Source organism: Vigna radiata, chromosome 9, assembly GCF_000741045.1.
Source record: "Vigna radiata var. radiata cultivar VC1973A chromosome 9, Vradiata_ver6, whole genome shotgun sequence".
NCBI lineage: Eukaryota > Viridiplantae > Streptophyta > Magnoliopsida > Fabales > Fabaceae > Vigna > Vigna radiata.
In genome coordinates this window covers 14,203,002-14,221,764 of record NC_028359.1, presented here as the reverse complement: position 1 = coordinate 14,221,764, position 18,763 = coordinate 14,203,002, and the positions used below count along the sequence as shown (strand labels likewise).

General features: G+C 30.5%; 1 protein-coding gene across 1 annotated transcript; it reads left to right on the top strand.

Moving 5' to 3' along the window:
• Nucleotides 1–10,231: 10,231 nt before the first annotated feature.
• LOC106772984 (1-deoxy-D-xylulose 5-phosphate reductoisomerase, chloroplastic) lies at nucleotides 10,232–17,399 on the top strand. The gene is made up of 12 exons (XM_014659643.2): nucleotides 10,232–10,357; nucleotides 12,823–13,010; nucleotides 14,377–14,463; nucleotides 14,697–14,822; nucleotides 14,899–14,961; nucleotides 15,115–15,264; nucleotides 15,417–15,484; nucleotides 15,634–15,745; nucleotides 15,860–15,964; nucleotides 16,191–16,312; nucleotides 16,545–16,691; nucleotides 17,096–17,399. The coding sequence occupies exons 1-12, from the start codon at nucleotides 10,282–10,284 to the stop codon at nucleotides 17,247–17,249; spliced, it is 1,398 nt and encodes a 465-aa protein (XP_014515129.1). The 5' UTR covers nucleotides 10,232–10,281; the 3' UTR covers nucleotides 17,250–17,399.
• The last annotated feature ends 1,364 nt before the right edge of the window (nucleotides 17,400–18,763 follow it).

Sequence of the window (18,763 nt, the reverse complement as noted above, 5' to 3'; positions counted from 1 at the left end):
TATTTTTTTTATATGAAGATGTTGGAAATTGTAAATATTTTATATTTCCTCGGAGTGTATTAAAGGCTAAAGAGACTAATGATAAATAATATGAGATACTTTTTATAGCAAAACAAGCTTTATGTGAATAAATTTATTCACTTTTCAGATATATTTCATGTAAACAAAATATTACAATTTATAGACTCTAATTTTCTTTTTTATCATTTCCAAGTCTTAAATACTCAATGATGTTCCAACATACTCTACTTCACATGTAGAAAATGTCACACCCGATCATGGACGTCCATTTGTTGGGAGGGGTTTGTTGGGAGGGGTTCAACACTCACATATACACATAAGTCTCCACACTGATAAGATATTGTCTGCTTTGGGCCAAGCCCTCACGGATTTGCTTTTGGTATCACTCCAAAAGACCTCTTATCAATGGAGGTATCTTATGTGTATATAAACTCATGTCCATCTCTTATTTTTTCTTATATGGGACTTTGTTTGTATCCAATAATTTGGCTCCTCTATATAGCGACATACTATTCCAACACTTAATAGTAAGTCCAGTCTTATACTTGTCAAGTAATGAAGACTTCCAATCAAACTTCGATAGTTGCTAGCACAGTCTCTACCATCGAAACTTGAAAGTTTTGTACCGGGTTCAATTAGGTTCAGGTCAAAACTAGGTTGCAACTTGTCATCTTAAACTTGCTTAAGATTTCTCTGGCTTTTGAGACACAAAGTTACCTGTCTCAAGTTGTTTGAATTCCAATATAGGGAAGTACTTCATGTGTCCTAAGTTGGTCCTTTCAAATTCTTTCTCCATGACACTTTTAAACTCCTTAATCATTTATGCATTATTTCCCATGAAATTAAGATCATAAAAATAAGGGTTCAATATGTTTTTAGTCACTGTACTTTGGAACGATTTTGGTTTTAGTCCCTCTTTCAAACTAAGGTACAATTTAGTTCTTCAACTTTAGAAAATTCTGGTTTTAGTCCTTTTTATCAATTTTTTTTAACTTTATTTGTTGTTCCAAACGCGTTTCTCAGTTAACATTGAAGCAAAAATATGTCAAACAGTGTAAACAATCCAAATGCTATAATGAAACGTGCTTGAAAGAGCAAATAAAGTTAAAAAAAAAAATTGGTAAAAAGGACTAAAACCAGAGTTTTCTAAAGTTGAAGGACTAAATTGTACCTTAGTTTGAAGAGGGACTAAAACCAAAATCGCTCCAAAGTATAGGGACTAAAAACATATTTAATCCTAAAAATAAAGATCAATGAACATCACAGGGACACATTACCTCACATTACATTACTTTTGAGGGAATGTTCATATGAACATTGTTCATATCTATTCTTCTTGAAATAAGTGTCAATGCGACCATTCCATACTCAATGAGCTTGCTTCAATCTCAACACTTTCTTTTCTTCTGCTATTCTCATATATTCAAGTGGTTGTTCAATATACACTACTTTCTTAAAGACTCCATTCAAAAATTTCGACTTCACGTCCATCTAAAACATCAGTCATCTATGTTTGCTGCTATTGAAATCAACAATTAAAAAATCTCCATTCTTGTGACTAGCGCAAACACCTCGACATAATAAACTCATTCCTTGTTTATAGTCGTCTGCAACAAGTCACGATTTTTTCACTCTATCTCTCCTTGAGCATTCATCCTCTTCCATAATACCAATTTCACACCAATTGCTCGAGCTCCTTTTGCGAGATCAAACAAACTCCCATTTGTTGTTACGTTATTTCACATATCTCCTCGTCCATTGCAACCCGTCATTTCTCTTCCTGAATAGCCTCCTCAAAAGTTATGTGCTTCGAATATGCCAAAGACAAAGAATATGTACCTCTTCAATAGACTTATACAGATCCTATAAGGTCCGCATTCTAGGCCTTCGTGGTTCATTCTCATCATAAATCTCCATATTTTCTATAATTGGTGGTATAACAATTGACATGCTAATACTTTAACTAACCTTTTCATTGGTGACATCAAAGACTAAAAATATTAGCGGTTGAAAGAAATGCAAGCACAACTACCCAATCAAGGTGAAGAAACTTTGACGCTTGATGAGTGTGATTGACTTACGCGATCAATCACAATGTGAATTAACCTCTCAATTACAAATGGCGTGATTGACTTACGCTTGATGAGTGTGATTAACTTCTATTGTAGCATCAATCTCAACCGAATGGTGTTTCGAACTTAGGTTCCCCTTCCGTTACCTCGTTGCATACTCCATTTTCAATTACTTGTCTTCTTATTGACAGTGTCAATTTGATTTTGGAGGTTGTGGTTAAAATAATTGGCCCTTACATTATTGATTATGCTTCATTATAGTTGAAATGTTTGCATCAAGGATCATTTACCACCTAACAGGGTGACATGGACCTCTTCCCTACTTAAGCTCATCTTCTACACCATATTCGAAGGATGATGCATATTGATGCCATAGCAAAAGTTTTCAATCTACATTTAGTTCATTCTAACTCGCACCAATTTCCTTTGTTTAGCTTGCCCAATGAGACCTCTAGCCTACTATGTTGGAATTTAAGAGTATTAGAGACAATTTTCAGATTCTTGAAGAGTTACAATTATTCATGAAAAGTTATCATTCATGAAGAGTTACAATTATTAATGAAGAGTTATCATTCATGAAAAGTTACAATTATTCATGAAGAGTTACCATTCATGAAGAGTTATCATTCATGAAGAGTTACAATTATTCATGAAGAGTTGTTATTCATGAAAACTTACAATATTTCATGAAGAAATGTAACTAATCAGAATCTGGTATCTCTTGGATTGATGCCTGATCAACATCTATATAAAGGGATCCTGTGCTTTACTGAAATTCATTCAGTCATTCTCTTAACACACAAATCAATTCTTGAGAATCATATTCTTGTTTAACGGCAATACTAAGAGTGAGTATCATCGTTGTTGTTCTTCTTTGTATCTCAAAAGCGGATTTCGTGATCCCCTCCACTCTTATAAGGGACGAAATATTGCTTTTAGGAAAGTGTGTATTCACGCCTAGAAGAATATATCAAGTCTAAATTGTTGTTCATCTTGTTTCCCTAAGTTATTGGAAAATTGTTACAACAGTCTAAAAGCAATATCTTCTCTAAGATGACAACAATCCGTGAGATGTCTGCAAACTTTCACAAATTAGACAAGTTTGAAGGCGTTAGTTTCCGACGATGGCAAAAGAAGATGCATTTCCTTCCTTCGACTCTAAACGTGGCATATGTTCTAAGTTCTCCCTAACCTAAAGAAAGCGAAATCGAGACATCGGAGGAACAACGAAAAAGGAACAAATGGGAGAATGATGATTATGTCTGTCGCGGTCACATTCTAAACGGTATGTTTGATCCTTTATTTGAACATTTCTTTCATCTTATTTCTCTATGAAGGATATGGGAGAAACAGATGTTATACTGGGTATAAAGATTAAGAGAGAAAATGAGAAATTAATTTTGTCTCAATCTCATTACATTGAGAAAGTACTCAAGAAATACAACAATTATGAATGCTCTCTTGCTTCAACTCCTATGGACCCTAGTTTAAAGATATTACGTAATGGTGGTAAAGCAGTTTCACAACTGGAATATGCAAGGGTAATAGGATGTTTAATGTATGCAATGACAAGTACAAGGCCAGATATTGCTTTTGCNNTAAGCANATTGAGTAGATATACTAGTAACCCTAGTCTATCACATTGGCAAGCAGTACGTCGAGTACTTAAGTATTTAAAGAAAACTATTACTTATGGATTAACATATAATGGTTATCCTTCAATTTGGAAGGATATTCTGATGCAAGTTGGATTACAAATGTAGAAGATCATTCTTCAACTAGTGGTTGGATTTTCCTCCTTGGGGGAGCTGCGATTTCTTGGTCGTCCAAGAAACAAACTTGCATTACAGATTCCACTATGGCTTCAGAGTTTATACCTCTAGCCTTGACGGGAAAGGAAGTCAAATGGTTGAGGAATCTCATGTTCGAAATACCATTGTTACCAAAACCAATATCACCAATGGCAATACATTGTGACAATGTTGTAACATTAACAAAGGCTTATAGTCAAGTATCAATGGCAAACCAAGACATATTGGTGTGAGACATAGTTATGTCCAAGGACTCATCAAAGATGGAGTTATTATAATAGTTTTCGTACGAATAAAGTTTAATTTGGCTGATGAATTTAGTAAAGCATTAGCTAAAGATTCCATTTTCAGAATGGCAATTGGAATAGGAATGAAGCCCACGATTAATCACAAGTAAGGGAATCTTAACTTAATGCTTAATATGACATTGAGTCTTAAGTTCAATAAGATTAAATCACTTATTTGATAATTGAAAGCACAAATAATTATTTCAAGAGTGCTTTAGATCTGTGATGCTTAGGAGGTTGATTAATTCTTAATTGATTTCTTGAATTTATGTTTTGTCACAGAAACATGTTTACCTAAGAAATCAACCTATGTAAGTGCGAAGTTTGGCCGCTTCAAGAAGTCAAGGGGGCATGACTTTGTCACAATTATGAATATATATGGACGCATGGCCTTATTGTGTCAAGTATAACAAGATTATGAAATTTATCTTATATGTAGAGTATCTTCAAGAATTCATTATGTGTTATGTTGGTTCAATCGTTGCGACACCAATAAAATACAAATTCCTGAAATGTGTATTCTACTAAGTGAAAGTTCAAGTCTATGTACACTTTCATTTATGTGTAAGATTGCAATTATTAAATTGATTTTTGTAATTATACAATACTCTCAAATGGTGGAGGATTGTTGGAATTTAAGAGTATTAGAGACAATTTTCAAATTATTGAAGAGTTACAATTATTCATGAAGAGTTACAATTATTAATGAAGAGTTACAATTATTAATGAAGAGTTACCATTCATGAAAAGTTACAATCATTCATGAAGAGTTACCATTCATGAAGAGTTACAATTATTCATGAAGAGTTGTTATTTATGAAAACTTACAATATTTCATGAAGAAATGTAACTAATCAGGGTATCTCTTGGATTGATGCCTGATCAACATCTATATAAAGGGATCATGTGTTCTACTGAAATTGATTCAGTCATTCTCTTAACACACAAATCAATTCTTGAGTATCATATTCTTGTTTAACGGTAATACTAAGAGTGAGTATCATCGTTGTTGTTCTTCTTTGTATCTCAAAAGCGGATTTTATGATCCCTCCGCACTTATAAGGGACGAAATATTGCTTTTAGAAAAATGTGTATTCACGCCTAGAAGAATATATCAAGTCTACATTGTTGTTCATCTTGTTTCCCTAAGTTCTTGGAAAATTGTTCCAACATACTATGAGTCTCTACCTTTTGCGACTTTTAACGGTCAATGTTCCATACTAAATACCAAAGATAATTAAGAAAATTTGATTCCAAAACTGATGAACGAATTATGCTTGGATATTCTGAAACTTCTAAAGCATCTAAAGTCTACAACTCTAGATCTTCTAAAAAATGAAAGAAGTCATCCATGTAAAAATCAATGACTTTGAGCATGACCATAAAACATCATAGCTAAATGATGAATTTTCAAAATTGTAGATAGACAAAAACCAACGTCCAAAAGTGAGTAATCCCAACCCAAATATAAAAATTGATATATATAAAACAAAAATGACAAGGTAAATCCTACTTTTTGGCATCTTTTCTTACAAAACCCACTGAAACAATAATTTATGTTTCTGACTATCTTCAACTCCAAAAAAATAGTTCACCAACCGAAATCCCAAGTTGACCTAAGCCTCTACGCTCCCAAATAGTGAAAATGGTGGGACACAAACTCATGAACGAGGAAGAACAAAAGGGAGAAGCATGAACGGAGAAGATGAATGTAGAAGTGCAAAAAAATATCTACAAATGGGATTCAAGATGTTGTTCGATGAATAGTTTTCGTTCTTCGTGATTCCAAGGTAATATGATGTATTTATGTGAATCGCAAACCTAAGTTTGGGCATCTTTGGTCTTTGAAAATGGGTTTGAAAATTTTGTAAGTTGTTACAGAATTTGGTTTTAAATGGTCTTGATTAAAATTTATGACATAATTTTATAAGTTGGCAGCAAGAGTGTGGCAGGTACCTAGGATTAAAGGAATTGGCTCTTGAATGAGTTGTTGTCAATGGAGTTAAATTTTATGGTATAGTCTTTATTCATAAATCATTATGTTGTATTTTTTGTTCTATATACATCCCAATGATGCTTTGTTTCAGAAACGTAAATGACCCTATATCTAAATAAGCTCTCTTTCTCGGTTGTCTTGAATAAAGCAACCTTAAATTCATCCTTACCAATTGCTCCATAACTAATTTCTGCACTAAGTATTTATATTCTTTTGCTTCAAACGTCTTTCAATGTGACTTATATTAAAAAATGTGATATTCATTCGTATTGTATATGAATATTAAATCTCTCTCTCTCTCTCTTTTGTTAATTATTTAAATTAACAAGTGAAATTTAAATAATTTATGAATAGATTCGTTCTTTTAGTTGTAATATATCTCAGCAAATGTCTTTTGCTAAGGAAAATTTAGACAAAACAAATGTTTTGAGAATATCTACTAATCAATGGGATATTCTCAGCCAAAATGGAGCAGCAAATCCAAATTTGCTTTGTATTTGCAAATGAAAACAGGGAAGAAAAAACTGAAAAAAAAAGAAGGAAACTGATGAAAAGAGGAGGATGTGTTTTGTGTTTACCTGGAGATATGTGTTTTGTTCAATCTTCCACGAACTTTCAAAGACTCAGATAATGTTCTCTGCAATAAGTGTTGAAAATGAATCACACCCGTTATGCGTATAACTTGTATCTCTTAGCTTCTTTTGAGTGTAAAACCTTTGAACACTCAAGAATCTCATACTAATCCATTTCAACACGCATTCCTCCTAACAAACAAAAGCATCTCTTACTTTTCTTTACAACATTTCCGGAGTATCGTTTTCCTGTTGCTGGCCCACATGTTTATGTGGACTTCATCTTCTTATATTAAGATCCAATACTGAATTATATTTACATAAAACTTTCACTTTAATGTTTTAATATAAAACATAAATAAAAGTTATTCGGCAGATCATATTGTAATTAATAAATATTTCGTAAAGTAATAAAATTATTAAAATGTTTCAAAGTGCAGACTGTATTCACTTTATGAGCTGTCAACACATAATATATGCATAATTATTAAAATACCAAAATGAAAAACAATGGAGGGTAAAAACAAAGGAAAATTTCAGAAACGTTTTGTCGAGGAGAACTGTTCAATATACTCTTCATATACAGAGAAACAAAACTAGGTCTTTTAATGTAATATTCATTAAAAGATGAATAATGCATCTTGATTCATTAAAAGATGAATAATGCATCTTGATTCAAATAATATCAAACTATGCTTTTCCTTTTTATTTATTAGTTTAAAATATATAAACTTTTTATTCCTAACAATGAAGAAATATATCACATCCCCTCTCTTTTCTCATTTCTTTACAATCTCTTATGTCTCTTTTCACTCAAACTTCTCCCAAAACGTCAATCTTCTTTTTTTTTCTCTGTTTTTTCTCTTTAATTTAGAGTTTTTCAAGTTTCTACACCAAAAACCACTCATTTCTCTATATTTTAATATTTATAAATGCATTCAATGTTATCTTTATTATCTTCTCACTTATAATAATACTTTATATTCTAATTTATTATAATGAGTCTATCAATAATATATATTATTATTATTTAGCCGTAATATCTAATTATATATAATAATATCTCAATATATCATTTAAAATATCTACAATATATAATAGTAACAATATCTCTAAAATATCTAAACACACCCAAATTGTATCTTTTATTTTTTTCGAATCTTACAGCCTCACTTATATGCTTAACCGAGGTAATACATGGCCTACTGCCTCGGTTCTATACTTAATCGATGCCTAAAGTGTTTAAAAGAAATTCAAAATGAAAAATCTAATGGTAATTTTGAAATTATTTTCAACCTATACGTCTCGGGTCGTGATTAAACCGATGCCAAAAACGTCTTGGTTCTGAAAAGACCGAAGCATAAGGGAGAATTATGAAGTTCAGTTTGAGAAATGTGAAGGCGTTTTTTGCTTCGATTCTCTAACCAATCGAGGCAATATTCCCTTCTAAACTTGTCCTGTCAGTGAAGTTTATGATTTGCAGAGGAACAAGGGGAATTATTAGGGTTTATGCCTCGAGTTTGTGACTAACTGAGGCAGCATCCCTTTCTGAACTTGTCTAGCCAGAGAATTTGGTAAGTTGCAAAGGAATAGGACAGACTTTATGTCTTGGTTCTCTGACTAATCGAGACAATATGTCCTCATTAAAAAAGTATTTAGAAGAAAACTATGTTCTACAAGGAAACACGTGGGATTTTGCAAACCTTTATGTCTCAGTTCTACAGCAACCAAGGTAATAGATTCTTTTCTGCCTTGATTCTCCTTGAATCAAGACCTATAAATTTATTGAAATTACAAAAATATCACTGTTTTTATATTTTTCGATTTTCTGAAAATCAAAACGTATGACCCGTGCTAGAAACCTCGTTCTGCACTATTAAAAGAGAAAGGGGCATGGGATAGAAAGAGGGATGGCATGTAAAATAAAGAAGAAAAAAAATAGAGGAACAAGAAAAGAAAGAAAAATAAAAAATGAAGAAAGAAAAAATAGATGTACATACCCTTAAACTTTACATGGAGAAAAGGGTTTAGAATTTTGAGTAAGCATCGGAAGAAAAGAGAATAAAAAAGGGGAAGGAACTAGAATTTTGAAAGTCACTTTTCTATTTATACACATCGTTAACTTTCACTTTCTACAAATTTCTATAACAAGGAAAAACTAATTGCAAACTAGGACTGACAAAATAAGACAATTTTAATTGTTGACTGATAATTGGTTTGTAAAACCGTGATAAGTTAAAGCTAGCCAACCGTACTAATACCGACTACAAATCTTAACGGGTTAAAAGACAGATGTGTTCATCAACTTTGTCTTTTATTTTTAAAATTCATTTATATATATTAAAAATATATTTAATCATATAAATATTTTTTAAAATTTAAATTAATTAATTAATTAATATTTCTAATAAAATAAATTAAAATAATCATTCTATTTACGTCTTTGTATATTTGCGTCTCTAAAATAATATAATATAGAAAGTTCTAACCCAATCCACGCCCTGATCTCAGTTTTGTCACCCCTATTACTAAGCATGATCCTGATTAAACGTAGACGTGATATTTTATATATGGTCTATACACCCAAACTTATAGAAACTACACATCTTTGTACCTCTAATCTATATTTATTTTCTGGCTGATAAGGAAAACGAAAACACATACACACACGTAAAGCTTGTAGGGCTGATATGTGAATACTTAGACTTCTCTCATTCCAGAAGAAAAAACTAGTGATTATGGTATTTTCATAAAAAAACTAGAAAAAATTCTATCCATTAATCCACTAAATGCAGGACCACAGATCGACGTAATCACACATAATATCATTTACTTTAATTTCTATGCTCATAATTTCTACGTTCTCATTTTAATCCGTCTGAGAATGAAAGACCCTGCGTTTCTTTCATATATAATCTGGAAACTTCAAGAGAAAATGATACGAAGACTTCACGATAATCCACATCTCAACGAGTGTTGCTTATTGAAAGTGGACCATTAGTTTGTCCCATACACACCCTCCCTATTTTCTTAGGTTACAATTAACCGTTATATCCAATTTTTTTTTGGCTTTTTTCAATTATAGAAGGAAAGTATATATGTGTACCAATAGGGAAAAAAATAATAATTCTTTTTAAGAAGTTTTAGCCACATCCTCTTCACGTCGAGGTATAGACATCATTTCAAATATATACCATGTTAAGAAGTGGATTTTAAGTCTAACTCAATTCTATAAAATCGACTTGTAAGATGAAGTTTGTACCCACTTATATATTATAAATTGATCTTATCTATAATTGAAGTGAAACTAATAATTTTTTTTTCAAAAGAAAAAATACCGACAAGGAAAAACCTTTGCTTGGTCGTTAGAATTGGCATGTCTAACACCACACATAGTTGTGGCATTTTTGGTTTTTTTATCTAGTTATCGTTTTGTCTGGTTATTGGGACAACTACTTTATAATGCTCTGATTGGTTCGATTTTTCATTCGTGAACATTAAAGACGTGGTTGAACTTCAGTAATGGCTCTGAATTTGCCCTCTCCTGCACAAGTGAAGCCCTTGTTTTTCTCATCAAAAAACTACCCAAAACTTCCAGGTTTCTCCTCCCGTCTTTGTCTCAAACGCACTTCTGCTTCTTGATAAGCAAAAACAATAAGGACTTCTTCACAACTTCTATACTTGTCTTAGCTTATATTCCCTTGCTTATCAACCTTTTTTTTTTTCTCTTTCTAATATTTTCTCTCCAACGTTATTAACTAATATTGTCTCCCTCTTTTATTATTTATGTTTACCTTTTTTTACCTAGCTACTTATGGGATATTATCATAGTTTGAAATTTAAGCAGTTCTAAGTTTCATGTTGAATAAAAAATAAAAAAGTTGAATAAATACCCATAAATTTGTCGTTCTAAAATTTTGTATTAAGATGACAGTAATCTTATTACATCAGTGAATCTCCCTTGAATCAATCATGAAAAAGCACTCATAAAGGTAATGACAAACGCCACTTTTATAATTTTGCTTTAACATCCCGTTTTCATTTTACTATATTCCCTCTTCGTCTTGTTTGGTTAGTGTAAATTTTTTAACTGATCATAAATCATTATTGTCAATATCTTCTCTAAAAACATTATTCTATATGCATGACTAATATTACCCTTTTTATGATTTTTATGATACAAAAAAAGTAAGAGGAAAGAATACTCTTTACGTGTATACACGAATTAAACTGATCAGAAATCATTCTCAGCATTATTTTTTAGAAAACTATATTAAAATTGAGTAACTTTATTCTAAATCATGGCTCGTGATTTGAAGGGATATGGTTATTTAAATACACTATTTGCATGACCTTCTACGTAAATGTTTGTTTTTTTTTTTTTTTTATCTTATATGCCACGAAGCTTAAAAAAAAATAAGAAAAAAAAAACTTTCACCTTTATCTTCTATCGTTTTCAAAAGTTTGAGATTATTTTCTTTGATAGATGGAAACTGAGCCATGTGTTCCATGGAAGAGATTCAACGATAAAAAGATAGAGAGATGGAGATATTTAAGTGCTTTCCTAGGAAGAAACGTGGAAGATGGGTCCACACCTTTCTTTAAGATTCTCTAACTTATCTTTCACAAGGACCACGTACATATTTTGTACTAGTATAATTATCCAGTTTATCTTAATTCCTCATTTTAATTAATTTAAGATAATTTTAAATTGCTAACTAATATATTGGACATGATAGTATATATTAACTTCATGCATGTAATAGTTTTCATTTAGATCCAATAAACTCAAAGTCATAAAACATGATTATTCAAAGCATACTTTTTGTTTAAACTTGTTCTCTCTCTCTCTGACAATATATATATATATATATATATATATATATATATATATATATATATATATATATATATATATATATATATATATATATATATAGAGCTTATGAATGAATTCCATAACTTGAAAATTTAATATTAACTTTTTATTATAATATATATGACCATTTTTTGTTAACTAAAATTTTTTCTGAATTAATAATACTATTGTTATGTTTGGATGAGAGATCGTCGGTTTAAAAAAAAGAAGGAAATACAACATTTTTAATTTTTGTTTGAAATATATATTATTAATATATATAAAAAAATAATTACAAAATTATGACTATCATTGCATCTTCTAAAAATAGAAATAAATATTTTCCTCAATTAACTCTTTTCCATCTAAGTTCTTGCATGAAGACAAAATAAATAAAAATAATGAGTGTCCAAACAAATAGTTCAATCCCAATTTTCTAGTTGTGCTTTTAAGAATCTCCCATGGGTCTATTCTTAAAAAGGATAGGTGAAGGACCACTAAACGAAGAATCTATTTTGTAACATATTAGTTTATATTAAAGAGTTTATTATCTAAGATTTTATTTTGTATTTGGAAAATTACTTTTTTAATAAAGTATTTTATTTTGAAAACTTCTTTCAACTCCAAATGTGGAGGTTTAGAAAATATTTGTTACAGTAGTCAACCTGATGCCACTGAATTTATGTTATTCTGGTATTTTTCTACATATAACTTTTGTTTTAAATGAAAATGAGATTTGTATAAAATTTTTAAAAAATTGAATTAGTATGCAAATTTAGAAAATATATTTTATTAGTTTTAATAGAGTGATTGAAGATTTTAGATGATAATATTTTATTATATTATTATGACACCGATTATAATGTCAAAAATATGGTAAATAAATAGTCTAAATATAGTAAATAAATAACCTAAATCTTATGTTAAAAGTTGATGATTAAAGTAGGTTTTTAATTATTAAGTAAAATAAAATAACTTATAATTAAGTACGTTAGCTTTTTTAAAAAAAAGATAAACTTTGACATTCATAGAATTTTTTATATTTATTTAATATTATTTTTATTTTATTCTTTTTTTAAAAAATACTACAAAAATTTATTTTTAAATGATTATTTTACTTTGTTACGTGTGTCAAAATAAATATAATTCTGTATAATTCTATCATTACTAATTTGTTTAATGATTAATTTGTTTTGGTTTTTTAGACAGTTTTTCTTTGAAGAGAAAAGAGAATGAGACAACAATAGAAAGAAGAGTTTATTGCTCTGCTGCAGTTCAACCACTGCCACCAGCTTGGCCGGGAACAGCTATTCCAGAACCCTCTGATTTTAAGACATGGGACGGTCCAAAACCCATTACTGTCTTAGGATCAACCGGTTCAATTGGAACTCAGGTATAGACATAGACAACACTTTTTGACAATATTTGAACATCAATCATACGTGTCATTGTGTGATTGGTCCAAATGACACAGTGACACTACCATGAACCAATCACACAATGACACGTATGATGATATTTAAATGTTGTCAAATATATATATATATATATATATATATATATATATATATATATATATATATATATATATATATATATATATATACTGTCTCTCTCTTTATCTTTATATATAACAATTTTATAATGTAATTTTTATAATGATATTATGTAAGCATTAAGTGTTATTATTAATTTTTTAAAGAACAAAATATTTTGTTAATTATATATCATTTCGATAGCAGTATATCTCTTTTTTTTTTTCTTATTATTAATAACACCATTACACTTTTATGCTCTTGTGTGTTTCGAAATAAAAAGTTAGAGAATTTTCAGAGTTTAAACTCACTGATTGGGGTTCCTGCAGCTCCATGAATTGAACTTATATGCATGTAACTTTTGTATTTATGCATTTCAGAATACAATAAAAATTATATTGTAAATTGTATAATTTATAATATATTTATATTTCAAGTTATACAGATTAATTGTTTTTATAATTTATAATATAATTTTATATTTTAGATTGTATTTTTGGAAATATAAAATACAATATATATTGGAAATTGTTGAATCTAAATGTATAATTTAAATATAAACTACACAATTTAAAATACAAGATTTTTACAGATGCAAGTGAAAATTGTGGAGGTGCAGAAAGAAGTTGTCCACTATTTTTTGTTTAAAAAAATCTTATGAAACGGACAAACTCATAACATATATGTAAGATTTAAGCCGAACCACTTTATTTAAGCAAGTGGGGCAATAGTACAAAATTTCCTTACAGAAAAAAAAAATATAAAAGTAAAAAAAGTCGTTTGAAATATAAAATAACAAATATAGAATATGCTTCTGCAATTTTGTTTAATATAGGTACCTTTTTAACTTGTGATTTTTAAGATTTATAATTTGTAATTTGTGACTGCACATATAATTAACAAAAACAATTTTAGATTTGACGTATTTTTATTAAGAGTCTCTCCGTTTAAGACAATAATAATTAGATCCGATATTTTAATAATTTATTTTAATAATTTTTTTGACAATAACATACGTCTCATTATTTTATTAATATGTTTTATTAATATGTTTGAATTTATTTAAAAAAAAATATTTGAAATAGACCAATTACAAATTATCATGTATTTATTGTAAAAAAGTTGGTGAAAAAAAGTTATTAAAAGAAATTTTTCCTAATACTTATTTCATTATATAACTATTTTCCTAGTAATCTTAATTATTTTCCCTGGTTGATTTTGTAGACACTGAGTATAGTGGCTGAGTTTCCAGAAAGATTTAAAGTTGTATCACTTGCTGCTGGCTCAAATATTACTCTTCTTGCTGACCAGGTAACGATAACTTACCTTCAAATATCTAATGAAACTTTCATGTCTGTGACTTCAGTGAATTTGAAATCTTATCAAAACAGAGTTTATCAGTTATCAAAGTAGTATTGTTCAGAGATTTGGATGAGAAGACTTGTATTTCAAAAGCAAAATGTAACATCAAATGCACTGATATATGTTCATCTCTTAGAATTTTAAACAAAAATCTCATGTTCAAGATATTTTACACATTGCAGATAAAGACATTTAAGCCTCAAGTTGTTGGTCTTAGAAATGAGTCCTTAGTGGATGAACTCAGAGAGGCTATTGCTGACATGGAACACAAACCTGAAATCATCCCTGGAGAGCAAGGAGTCATTGAGGTTGAAATCTTAGCTTGGTCTTATCTTATGGTTTAATGATCTTTTCAAAAATCACAAGCAACTCTGTTTTTTTCAGGCTGCCCGTCACCCTGATTCAACCACAGTAGTTACAGGAATAGTTGGTTGTGCAGGATTGAAGGTAATTTTGAAGAAAATGTTTCTTTCATTCAATCTTCATAATCTGTCCATTCTGCATATATTTACATATTGGTAAAAAATAAAAAAGTCTTAGCAATATGAACTAGTATGTATAGATGGTAAAACTAAAAATGTCAATGGTTATTTTCTTCAGCCAACAGTTGCAGCAATTGAGGCAGGGAAAGACATAGCTTTGGCCAACAAAGAGACAATGATTGCTGGAGCCCCTTTTGTTCTTCCTCTTGCTCATAAACACAACATAAAAATTCTTCCAGCTGATTCTGAACATTCTGCAATTTTTCAGGTACTTAAGTCCATTATCAAGTTGCAGACATATCATATACTGAGTATATCAATCTTTGCATCTTTTCTGTTGGTTTGAAGCAATGGATTTATTATATGCTGAACTTCATGCCACTGTTGATCACTGATACATAAAGGATCTTCTCTGAACAGTCTATCCAGGGGTTACCAAAGGGTGCACTCAGGAAAATCCTTTTAACTGGATCAGGAGGTGCTTTCAGGTAAGGGAAAATAGTTTTGATGTTTCCAGATAAACCCTTTTCAAGGCATTACTGTTTTATAAGGGAAACCTTAAATCATTCCATCTCATACTTCTGTTTAAGGCTCTTTATAACTGACCTGAATTATCTGCCATTCTGGTTATTAACAGAGAATGGCCAGCTGAAAAGATGAAAGACATTAAACTTGCTGATGCATTAAAGCATCCCATATGGAGTTTGGGGAGAAAAATAACTATTGACTCTGCTACCCTTTTCAACAAGGTTTGTTTCCTTCTACAATCAATGCATTTGAATGAAAAAGTTGTGTTTTTTATTTGATGACAAAATCCATTTATATGCTTATAACTATGAAAAATAAATTTAAACTCATTGCAGGGTCTAGAAGTAATTGAAGCACATTACTTGTTTGGAGCAGACTACGATGATATTGAGATTGTTATTCATCCACAATCTATCATACATTCCTTGGTTGAAACACAGGTTAAAACCTTGCTATATGCTGTGTTAGTTTCTGCTAGTTAATAAACTTAGAAATTTTCACACACATACTGAATAATGAATGATATTACCTACATGTAAGAAGGCTTGAACATGTGAATTGCTCAAGATCAAATTGAAATACAAGGAATAGGTAATATAAAAGAAAAGGCAGAAAGGTAAGTATTAATTTGACCCTATTTGTATTTCTGTTTTTCTTTCTTTTCAGGATTCATCTGTTATTGCACAGTTGGGGATACCTGACATGCGTTTACCGCTCCTTTACACATTATCTTGGCCAGAGAGAATCTACTGCTCTGAAATAACTTGGCCTCGCCTTGATCTTAGCAAGTACAAACACTTTCCCCTGTATCATATTTTCTCTTAACCTTTATCTTGGAAAATTCATCACCATCATGAAGCCCTTCTTGGTTGAATTTCATTTTTCTCTCTTCAGGAAATTGCTAACTAGATAGCACCATTTTTCTTTACTTACATGTTTATGTCATAATGTATGATGAACCAGTTTATAGTGAAATTGTTCAACTTATTCAAACATCTGTATTTAACATCTCTTACTCAGGTATGGTTCTTTAACATTTTATTCACCTGATGATAAGAAGTTTCCATCGGTGAATCTATGTTATGCTGCTGGACGTGCTGGGGGCACCATGACAGGAGTTCTCAGTGCAGCAAATGAGAAAGCTGTAGAACTGTTTGTTGAAGAAAAGTAAGCATGGTCTTAGTTATTTTCATCACGCAAATATTGCTATGAGAATTTCACTACATTTATGTATGTTGAAGATGTAATGTTGATTAAAAATAAAACAAATCTGAAATATATAAATTGGTATAAATTTATAATATATAAATGAATGTAAACTTCAATGAAATTAAGTTAAACTTACAATCCAATTCTTAATATTTATATTTCGTTGGGATCTGTTTTCCAAATCTTTTCTACATAGCATAAGAGAAAGTACATAACATTTGACTACTTAAAATATTGTGATGTTTAAACATTATCATCATGAGGGTAGTTTATATGCTCAGGTAATTTTCCATAAGAATGTATTGTTTTTCTTTTCAAGGTGATGAATCCTCTTTTGATTTCCCTTTTATCCCTGCTTGCAGGATTAGTTACCTGGATATATTCAAGGTTGTGGAACTAACATGCCAGGAACATCAAAAAGAATTAGTAGCATCTCCTTCACTCGAAGAAATTATCCACTATGATCTGTGGGCAAGACAATATGCTGCTAGTCTGCAAACAGCTTCAAGTGTTTGAATCCACCAATATATTGCAAAAAGCTCTGGTGGATTATTGCCAATGTAAATATATTTGCTGGTTATCCAATATTTTTAGGTGTAGCTATATGAAGTACATGTATATGTATTCCTAAGGGGTTTCAATAAAAGCTCTTCATCTTTTTTACATCTTGTATATTCCCTATTTATATGTTTATGAAACATTTAAGTGTTGCAACCATCTACAATGAAGTCATGATGATAATATCAAGCAAAACTAACTTTATGTTATTTTTAATGGCCAACATGTTCAAAGAAAATACTTTGTTATACTTATGTGTATCTAGTGATACTAAATGTACTTTACTTGTCTAATTTCGTTTATTTTTTTGTAAAGAAAAGTTAATTTATATTCATTTAATAAATACCAGACTAAATAAAAATATATCACTCAAATGTAGGATTGGGCACAGTTCATTTAAAAACTTTAAACTATCGTTTATCTATACTATTTTGTACTTAAAAAACTTAAACTATTTTTACTCAAAACCAATTATATTGTTTAATAGTTCAGTTTAAAAACACTAAACTTATTGTACAGTTAACACAGTTAATTGTTAAATTGTGGTTTAGGTCTTTCTCAATCACAGTTTTCTCCCATTTTCTCCTAGTCTCTTACATCCCGTTACATTTCTTTCTCAACTCACCGTTGCCATTGTCGAAGGCTCGGAAGGTTCGTCACCGTTGAAGGTTCGCCACCGTCGAAGGCTCGCCACTGTCAAAGGATCGTTATTGTCGAAGGCTCATCACTGTTGAAGGCTCCCCGCTATCGAAGGCTCTTCCGCACTCTGCCGTTGTCGAACTGAAGGCTCTACCACCATCGCCGAAGGTTCTGAGAACACTTATCCTTTAGTTAGAAAGAGAAGCAAAGGAATATTACTCTAAGGTACGAATGTTTTTCCCTTCCTCTTTCAAAAGGGATAAATAAAATTGGAAAGCAATGCACTTTGGTGTTTGTCTTGAGGGTGTATTCATCTGGGATGATCCATGGAACTTATAGAGTAAGTGGCAGAACTTTGATCAAGTTTTGTTGTAGTTGGATCACAAAAGGGACCATATATATATATCATAAATGTCAATCGTTCCAATCTCATTATCCCCATTCGTTGTATTTCAGTCTTGTTGCACCATGTTGGTTTAAATCTCTTTTTAATCCATAGTTTAGTTTGTAATTGGCTTTTATTTAGAAGAATTAAAACATGTTAGGCACTAATGCTTTTCCAATTCAATAGTAAAAACATTGTTACAGATTTGAGGGAGCCTTTCAATCTTCAAAAAGGTTGGATTTTATGGGTTGGAGTTGGACTTGTTGGTTCCATAATTGTCATTGCATTGACCAGAGTTGTTGTGTCTTCCTTCAATGGAGAAACCCCACGAAGAGAGGTTTATACTCTATTTTTCAAATTTTACTAGCAGATGTAGATGTAATTATTGGTTTCTACTTGTTAAATTGTTTTCTTTGTAGCATGGGAGGAGGAAATTCAGGGTCACTGA